Source organism: Armigeres subalbatus, chromosome 1, assembly GCF_024139115.2.
Source record: "Armigeres subalbatus isolate Guangzhou_Male chromosome 1, GZ_Asu_2, whole genome shotgun sequence".
NCBI lineage: Eukaryota > Metazoa > Arthropoda > Insecta > Diptera > Culicidae > Armigeres > Armigeres subalbatus.
Genome location: NC_085139.1, coordinates 159,714,696 through 159,724,709, shown reverse-complemented (window position 1 = coordinate 159,724,709; position 10,014 = coordinate 159,714,696). Strand labels below are relative to the sequence as shown.

At 46.9% G+C, this 10,014-nt stretch overlaps 1 protein-coding gene across 1 annotated transcript; it reads left to right on the top strand.

Moving 5' to 3' along the window:
- The first annotated feature begins 625 nt into the window (after positions 1-625).
- On the top strand, positions 626-1,753 carry LOC134206673 (uncharacterized). Its single transcript, XM_062682399.1, has one exon. It carries the CDS (start codon positions 626-628, stop codon positions 1,751-1,753), a length of 1,128 nt encoding a protein of 375 aa, XP_062538383.1.
- The last annotated feature ends 8,261 nt before the right edge of the window (positions 1,754-10,014 follow it).

The window sequence follows — 10,014 nt, the reverse complement described above, 5'->3', positions numbered from 1 at the left end:
AGATGGTGATTATGTGCAGGGATCTAGACGAGATCACGTCGGTAGAAGAGCTCAAGGATGCTCTGAAGTCAAAGTGCAACCTGGGCGAGGTTCAAATGGCAATCCGAATAAGGAAAACATTCGTAGGAACACAAACAGCGATAATTCGTCTGCCAGTAACCGCTGCTAACAAGGCTCTAGCGGTAGGCAAACTGACTGTTGGATGGTCTAAATGCCCATTGAAAGTTGCCCCGCCAGTGAATAAACAAGCGGAGAGATGCTTCAAATGTTTGGACTTCGGACACCGGGCAGGGGCTTGTAAAGGTCCGGACAGAACCAACATGTGTTGGAAATGCGGGGAAACAGGTCATTTTGCGAAAGACTGCACGCAAAGACCCAAGTGCATGCTTTGCACTCCAGAGGATGGGAATGACCATCAGACGGGTGGCTACAAATGCCCTGCCTACAAGAGGGCGATCGCAGGTCAACAGTAGTGGAGATAATCCAAATTAATCTGAATCACTGCGAAACCGCACAGCAACTGTTGTGGCAGTCAACAACGGAAAATAGGTGCGATGTCGCGATAATTGCAGAGCCGTATCGAGTTCCTACTGATAACGGCAACTGGTTGACAGATAGTTCGGGAATGGCTGCGATACATGTTATGGGCAACTTCCCAATTCAAGAAGTGCTGGAGAGTTCATGTGAAGGCTTCGTGATTGCCAAAATCAACGGCATCTTTGTATGCAGCTGCTATGCACCTCCACGATGGACCGTGGAACGGTTCAGCCATATAATGGATCAGTTAACCGACAAGCTGATTGGACGAAGGCCAGTAGTCATAGCAGGTGACTTTAATGCCTGGGCTGTGGAGTGGGGCAGTAGGGTGACCAACACAAGAGGATATGTCCTGCAGGAAGCTCTAGCGAAGCTAGACGTACGATTGTGCAATGAAGGCTCCGTGAGCACATTTCGGAGAGACGGGAGGGAGTCTATAATTGACATCACGTTCTGTAGCCCTTCACTGACGACAAACATGGACTGGAAAGTAAGTGAAGACTACACCCATAGCGACCATCAGGCGATACGTTACCGTATCGGCCAACGAAACAATGGTGGAACGCGGGGAAGGATGACCAGCGAGAGGAAGTGGAAGACGAAAGCCTTCAATAAAGACCTCTTCGTCGAGGCACTTCGATCGGACAGTGGTACCGAGATCGTAAATGCAGTCGAGCTAACAAGGAAAATGGTAACGGCTTGTGATGCAGCAATGCCACGTAAATTGGAGCCAAGGAGCAATCGGCGTCCAGCTTACTGGTGGAACGAGGGACTCAGTACGCTTCGTGCTGCTTGTCTCAGAGCCAGGAGGCGGGCACAGAGAGCGAGGACGGAACTAGAGAAAGAGGAGCGCAATGCGGCGTTCCGGGTTGCTAGGACCGCTTTAAAAAGGCCATCAAAGTTAGCAAGTCAGACTGCTACAAGGAGTTGTGTCGAGAAGCAGACGCCAACCCATGGGGATGCTTATAGAGTCATGATGGCGAAGATGAAGGGTCCGTCGACACCGGCCGAAAAGTGTCCGATCAAGTTGAAGGAGATCGTAGAGGGTCTTTTCCCGCAACACGACCCGACCACGTGGCCACCAATACCGTACGGTGAAGAAGAAGAAACAAACGCTGGGTACCAACAAGTGTCCAATGAGGAGCTTGCAGAAGCGGCGAAACGCCTGCCGGCGAAGAAAGCCCCGGTCCGGATGGAATACCGAACGTGGCGCTGAAAGCTGCGCTCGTGGCATGTCCGGATATGTTCAGAACAGTGCTGCAAAAGTGCCTGGACGAAGGCAACTTCCCAGAAATGTGGAAGATTCAGAAGCTGGTGTTGCTGCCGAAGCCAGGAAAGCCTCCGGGTATTCCGGCTTCGTACAGACCTATATGTCTGTTGGACACACTCAGGAAGCTCCTGGAGAGGAGTATCCTGAATAGGCTTGCGAAATGTACGGAGGGCGAGCGCGGACTGTCGAAGATGCAGTTTGGGTTCCGCAAAGGAGTATCGACGGTGGATGCTATTCGGACAGTACTCGAGAGCGCTGAGAAAGCGTCCAAACAGAAGCGAAGAGGAGATCGATATTGTGCAGTGGTAGCAATAGACGTAAAAATGCGTTCAATAGTGCCAGCTTCGAAGCCATCGCATCAGCGCTGCATAGAATGCGGGTCCCTGGTTACCTGTGCCATATCCTGAAGAGCTACTTTCAGTGCAGAGTGTTGGTGTACGACACTAACGAAGGGCGTAAGTCGATGCGGGTTACAGCGGGCGTTCCTCAAGGCTCCATTCTCGGTCCAACTCTTTGAACGGGATGTACGATGGAGTCCTGTGTCTGCGGTTGCCTAGAAAAGTTAAAATCGTGGGTTTTGCGGACGACGTGTCACTAACGGTGATGGGCGAGACACTTGAAGAAGTAGAGGTGTTGGCGACGGAGGCGATAGCAATGATCGAGAGCTGGATGAACGGAGTGAAGCTGCAGATAGCTCACCATAAGACGGAGGTGCTACTAGTCAGCAACTGTAAGGCGATTCAGCGGATGGAGATCGTCGTTGGTGATCATACGATTGCATCGAAGCGATCACTGAAACATCTGGGAGTGATGATCGATGACCGGCTAAACTTCAATAGCCACGTCGATTACGTCTGCGAAAAGTCGGTGAAGGCTATGAGCGCAATAGCAAGGATCATGCCAAACGTTGGCGGTCCAAGAAGTAGCACCAGGCGTCTACTAGCTAGTGTCTCGTCATCGATACTGCGGTATGGAGTCCCCTGCTTGGGGTAATGCGCTGGAAACCAAGCGGAACCGTAGAAGGCTACAAAGTGCGTTCCGGCTGATGGCTATACGAGTCGCGAGCGCCTACAGAACGATCTCGTCGGAGGCAGTATGCGTTATCGCCGGGATGGTCCCTATCTGCATCAGCCTAGCGGAAGATATTGAGTGCTATCATCGGAAAGACACGAGAAATGTGAGAAAGATGGAGAGAATCCGTTCAATGGAGAGGTGGCAGCATGAATGGGACAGTACAGACAATGGGAGGTGGACCCACCGACTCATTCCAAACCTGTCAACGTGGATGAACAGGAAGCATGGCGAAGTAAACTTCCACCTGACACAGTTCCTGTCAGGCCACGGCTGCTTCAGGAAGTATTTACATCGGTTTGGGCATGCTGCTTCGCCATTTTGCCCGCAGTGTGAGAACATCGAGGAGACGGTGTGCCCCAGGTTTGAGGCAGTTCGAAGGGAAATACACGGTTTAAACCAAGAGAACGTGATAGAAAAAATGTGCCGAGAGGAAAGCACGTGGAATGCAGTCAACAGGGTAGCTACACGGATTTTATCCGAGTTGCAGAAGAAATGGCGTATCGACCAAAGAGCATCGGTATCGGGAGAACTTCCTTCGTCGGGGAACTCTCCGTCGGCGTAGGCTAGATCCGCCGCCGGGGACTAGACCGAGTAGTTCGCGATGAAATACAACCAGTTACGGATCGTCAGGGCACCAGTGAACCGGACGCCCTGCTCCCCGGAATCGCTGGACTGACCTTGGCACTCGGCTGGTTGGCGTCGGTATCGGAAGAACCTCCTTCGCCGGGGCTCTGTTAGATTCCGTTGGCACGAGGCCGAGTAGATTGTGAAGAATGAGTTGTTAAAGTCGCCGAGACACCAGTCACTTCAAGGTGAAGGCTGGGTACACCGGCGATAGTATGAAGGAGTGGTGCTGAACAGCACAACAGGCCGACTTTTCCGAAGTAAAGCATATTGGTAGTACCGGAGAAGTTTAGGCATAGACACGAATAGGATGGAAAGATGGAAAATTCGAATGGTAGAATCCATGAAGTAGACAGTTATCTTGCGGTCCGAGGGGAAGCAAGGTAACAAAACAAGTAAAGGCCTCAGTCGAGGGTTTTTCCTCCCACCACGTTGGAAGCAAATTTCCATAGAAGCAAGATTACCTAATTGTGGAAGGTAACTTAGCAGGCGTGATCCCCAGAGCCCAATCCCCCTAGCAGGCCGCAAGGGGAGATGGTGAATTTTTCCAAGCAGTTTTGCGAGGAAGTGCAGACGAAAGTGTCATAACTCAAAAAAAAAAAAAAAAAAAAAAAAACACACACACACACACCTGCCTGCCATAAGGGCGGACAACATCGCAGAGCGAATGTGTCGCGATGAAGGTACGTGGCATGCGGTAACCAGAGTCGTGACACAAATAATGTCAGAGCTGCAGCGTCGATGGAGAAGGGACCAGCAAGTAAGCGTCGGTTTGGAGCAAAATCCAGCACAGTGAGCAGTGTTGGGTCTCGAGTCGTCGGGGCGCCAGCGAACCGGAAGTCTTCTGCCAACCGGAATCGTCGGACCGACCACGGCACTCGAACCGTCAACCTGCTGAAGAAAGAAGAAAGAAGAAGTAAGTGCTTCGGGTATGTAGGGCACCGCCAGTGCGGACGTTATCCACCACCGGAACTGTCGGACCACCTCTGCAACCCGAAGACGAAGTCGGCGCAATGCGCGAAAGCGTCCCCTGCGATAGCCGCCGGTAGTCGGGGCACCATCAGTGCGGAAGTTTCATTCACCGGAACTGGTGGACCACCCTTGACGGCGGGGAAGTCAGGAGGATTCAAGTGAGGAAGTTTGCGGCACAACCGCCGAGGGATCGAGACGTAGCAGTGGATCTCAGCAAGCCAGTCGGCGAACTAGCCTAAGCTAGGGGCCGGAATTTTAGAAGAAGTGCATGAGCACAGCCCCCCCCGAAGTAGTCGCAGCATCCAGTGGTCCCGGGGGGATCGAGGCAAGGAGGATAAGGGACCCGGTTTATCTGTTCGCCTTCGAGCATAGTGTGGATGCTCGAGGTGTCTGTCGCGCAGATTTTTGATGGCCTTTAACCCTTGCAAAAAAAAAAAAACACACAAACACACACACACACACACACACACACACACACACACACACACACACACACACACACACACACACACACACACACACACACACACACACACAACCTAGTTCGGAGGATGTGTAAAGATGAAGTTGGCTGGAACGCCGTTTTATCGGCTATCGTCCAAATCGTCTCGGAGCTACACAGAAGGTGGCGCGTGGACTCGAGGGATGGCTAGTTCAGGCGCAAATAAGAGGTGGTCCAAGGGTTCGGAGTCGGCTTCATGGGTCATACCGGTGCCCTGTGGTCGAACTCGATCCTTTTATCGAACAAGTGGCCGCGTGAAAACAACATGGTATCGTCGCTTTCGCGGCGTCGGTCAACCGGGCGGGTTCCGAGCCCGAGGACGGAAAGGGGTCCTCGTCAAGGCTGGGGCAGGCGTAGGCACCGCGTCGGCAAGTCCCTCTGTGTGCTGGCGAATAGGCCCTATCGCAGAAAGGTCAATTTGGGGTGCACGCGGTATCATCATTCTTGATACCAGTCGTGCAGAGGGAAGCAGGCGCGAAGTCGACCCTGCCCACCTTCCGAGGACATAGGGCGTGGTAAGGCCACCTGGAAAGCCGGCAATGCGCTGGCACGATACCATGGTGTTCTTCTTAAAAAGCGAGTCACGAGGTTCGATGCTGCAAGGACACGCAGCTAACCTCGAGGGTGCGTTATGCACTGGCCCCTTTGAAGCATTACTTTCTGGTTGTACCGAAGGGACGATGGGCTTGGCGGCAATGGAAACGGTTTAGCTGGTCGGGGATGCAGTCCTGCCTCCCTCATTGGAGGTGGCCCCTAACCCAGCACTTCCTGGTCAACCCAGGATGTCTGTTGAGCAGATTCCCCCTCCATTGTTCAGGAAGAAAAAAACACACACACACACACAGACATCACCTCAATTCATCGAACTGAGTCGATTGGTATATAACACTATGGGTCTCCGGGCCTTCTATAAAAAGTTTGTTTTTGGAGCGATCATATAGCCTTTACCGTATACTTAGTATACGAGAAAGGCAAAAACCAAAATCAGAAAAATTAGAAAAGCGCTGAAATCCAATTTTGGACTGATATTTGTCAGATTTTGGGAGAGCATCAATCTTGTTATTCAGGTCGGTTCACACTGCCGCACTTTTTTTGATTTTTTGTTTTCGATTTTTATAATAGTTAGAGCCGTCAAAAAATATGGTTTCTTTGGAAAAGTTGACTTTAATTAAGTTAAATAATCGACTGAGAGAATAAAATTAGTTATTTTTTTGTTGGGATAGATTGCAGGATGAAAAATGTTAGTTAAAGACATGTACAAAATCTTATGAGTTCATTTAAGAAAAAAGATTCAGCATTTGGATATATTTGAGAATTACAGTGAAACAGTTATACGTAGTCAAAACTTACATATTGTATTTCAGTCCCTGAAGGCTCATGACAATCGGTTGATAGACTAATTTTTGGCGAGTTGTTCAAAGTGATGCAATTTGATTCCGTACACCCTTTAATTTCACAACGTATAACCGTTTTTGGTGGGAAATATTCGTTTCATTACTCCTTGCTTCTGTTAGAGATAAGAACGAATAAATCAGTACCTACGGATAGCACTCCTTCTAGGCTTTGCGCCACAGGTAATTGAACTCGATTCTGTGCTGTTTGCGCTGCGCACGAGCCCAAACAAAAAATCTCATGCAAGTGCTGACTGCGCGCCAGCACGACTCTAACGTAGCAGCAAACAAACAGTTTGCTTCATCGGCAAAAAAAATGTCACGATGTCGCGTACATTTTTTTGGCAAACTGTTTCGGCTTGTTTGGTGCATGAAATTTGACTGAAAAAATGTAAATATTCGCATAATCAGAGTGTTTTACTGTACATTTCCCAACACTGCTCTGGTTACGCGTGAAGTTCTTGAGGATTGTTCAAGGGTTTTCTTGGATAACCATGAACATATGCAACGGACGTATTCTATTCGATGTACCATTAAGGGCGTGTACCACTTTTGAAACAAGCCGAAAGATCTCTGATTACGCGTGTTGATCTTAAGGTATATTTCAGGGTTTTCTTGGATGACCATGAACCTATGTTATGGACGCTTTCTATTTTTCGTGCCACAAAGGGCATGTACCACTTTGGAAACAATATAAAAGATCTCTGGTTACGCGTGTAGACTTGAAGGCCTTTTCCAGGGTTTTCTTGGATAACCATGAACATATGCAATGAAGGCGCTCTATTCTATGTATAAAAAAACACATAGGTCCAGGCTCCTGGAGGATCTCGAAAGACTTTAAATACTTGAAAATGATGATGAACGTCTTACTGTGCGTCATCAAGGATCTGTACCTCTTATGACTTCTTGATTTCTCGGCGTACCAAGAACATCTTAAGGCCTCGGGATTAAAAAAATTGGAACGAAAACAATTTGGACGACCCTCACACCGAAATTGGTAAAAGACGCATCTTAAGACTAAAAGTAAGTTAAATATCAAACTTTACTTACCTAAAAGATGGCAAACTTTTTTTACGCTTCAAATTCCAAATAACGCCCCCTCGTTTTACGATAGCGCAGAACATATGTTGTGATATCACATTTGATTTCAAGGAGCACAAAGCCATTTTTTGAGACAAGTCCATAGACCCATGGTTACGAGTGTAGACCTTAAGGCCTCTCTCCAAAGATTTCTTGGATGACTCGGAACATATACTGTGAACGTATTCTATGCTAAGTACCACAAAGAGCATGTACCATATTTGAATTTGGATAATAGGCTTTTGGTTACGCGAGTAGTTTCTTAGGCTTTACTCCACAGATTTCTCGGATGACTAAGACCTTACTTCAGGGAATTTTTGCATTACCCGAAGCGTATACTGTGGACACCTTCAAGTCTAAAAAGTGCAAAGAACTTGTAACATATTTGAAACTTTTTGAATGACCTTTGGTTACGCGTGTAGACTCTTAAGCCTTACTTCAAAGATTTCTTGTATAACCATGGACATACGCTGTATGTCTATATGAGTTTCTATTTCCAAAACTGTCAAAATTACTTGTCATAAGACGAGTTTGTACAATCCCAAGTCGAGTTCCAAGTCAAACCACCTTCCTTTTGCCAGTGGAGATATATCAGCTTCCACACTGATATTCTTCCCTCCCCCTTCATACGGGAGCTTGGCAGAAGGAAGGTCGTGTGATATGTGCCATCACAAATATTGCCCTCCGCTCGCTTTCAAATCGACTTCTATAAAAACATTCTTCATGCCTGCCGTATCCTAACGGAACTATCAATTCTATACTTTCGCCTCTAATGCTATCATGAACATGTACGTCCAAGTTTGGAAGATGATATTAGCATTTCCATATCATTGTAAATCGTTTAACTTCACGTAGAAGTAACACACACGAAATCATTAATTTAGTGTTAAACAATGTCTACACTTTTCAGGAACTTACCCTCAACTGGTTTCTTGTTGAAAACTGGTCAGATTGGATTCAAGAATTGAAGGTTATGTATGGCCAAAATACATTTTCATTGGCACATTTGATTTTATGTTTAAATAGGGGTTTCAGCCAGAATACCAAAACACACTTCCATCATTCTTTTGTTATAGAAATTGGTTTGGTTTGCCCGATAAAGCTATGCTTGCAACAACTGCAGTTAAAGAGCAATTCCACAGAACATTATACTATAATTGAAAGATCTTTTATATAGTTTTCAGCTGATCTATTTGGAGCTGGATGTGTGCTTGAATTTCATCAATTGTCTTGAAAAACGTACGCATCAAAGGTCCCTGTAAATGCATACGCGCCACAACAAATATGTCAGCCATCTAGAATTTGACAACTCCCCATACCGGGAAATCCTGTCTCACAGTTTACTATTGAAAATTGGACAGATTGGACGAAAAAACACGTGTAAAACGTCTTTTTTATTACTCATACGATTAGCCCCCACTAGACCTTACAGCAGCCCTCACCTCCAAAGCGTAAGTTGCCACAATCGTACCACGTGTGGCGCGACATGATGTGCACTGTTTTGTTGAGAGTCCCTCGCTGGCACTCGGGCGATGATGAGTCACCCCTAACATGGGGAACATACGCTGTTTGTGAGCCGCTCCTAACATGGAAAACCGACGCTCCATCAGATTTGCACCTCCGAAGAGAAGGTGCTCCCTTTCCTGTCAGCATATGACCAAAGTTTCCACCGGGGTTGATTACCCGAACTTCCCTAAGGTTGCTCGTATCTCGGCCAGCGCTACGAGGAGGTAGGGATCAGAGCTTAAAATATTCATCTTCATGAAGCAACTTCGGTCCGAATTTTGACAAACATCGCATGAATATTCAAAACATAGAATGACATAGTCAGACGACTACTCCACGAACTCATTCATTCGACTGTCACTGAATGTGTTCACTATGTGCAGAAAAAAACATAATTATCATTGTTTATGTTGATGTTTACCGCTGAAAGTGCCTCGCGGATGAAAATCGGATTCAGTCCTGTGTGATAAATCACTTTACTCATTTGAAACGTGTTCAGATTTCAGATAATTTATCAATTTGTAAAATGTGCATAAATATTCAATGACTAATATTCAACTGAATATTGACTGTCCAGAGCCGACTACGAATGTGTCGGAAGTGAACTGACAAATGAAGAAAAATGGACTTCACTAAAAATTTTCGATTATTTTACACTCTGGTAGGGATAAGAGTTGCTGAGTAAGAGGCTAAGGACCGCGAAATGGGGTCTATTGTATTCCTTCACGTACGCGAAATATCAATGGTACAGCGTACCCAGCATTTGCCGTGCCACAACTTGATCAAAGTAAAATTACAGCGCAGCCGCACCTATAAAAGCTCATTTTTATTGTGTGATGAGCAGATTAAAGAAAAAAGCCCAAAGTGCTGAGCATGACTCTATTAAACGGAAATGCATACGAAAAATAGAAAACTTTCATGTTTTTACCTACAGAAAAAATAGGCAAAAAAGAATCAACAGTTCATGAAATTCCCAGAAGGTTGAATGCTTCCACACAATGGACGTATCAGGAACATTATTCGTGTTCAACAGTTGCTGGTGAATAACAGTAACGGCC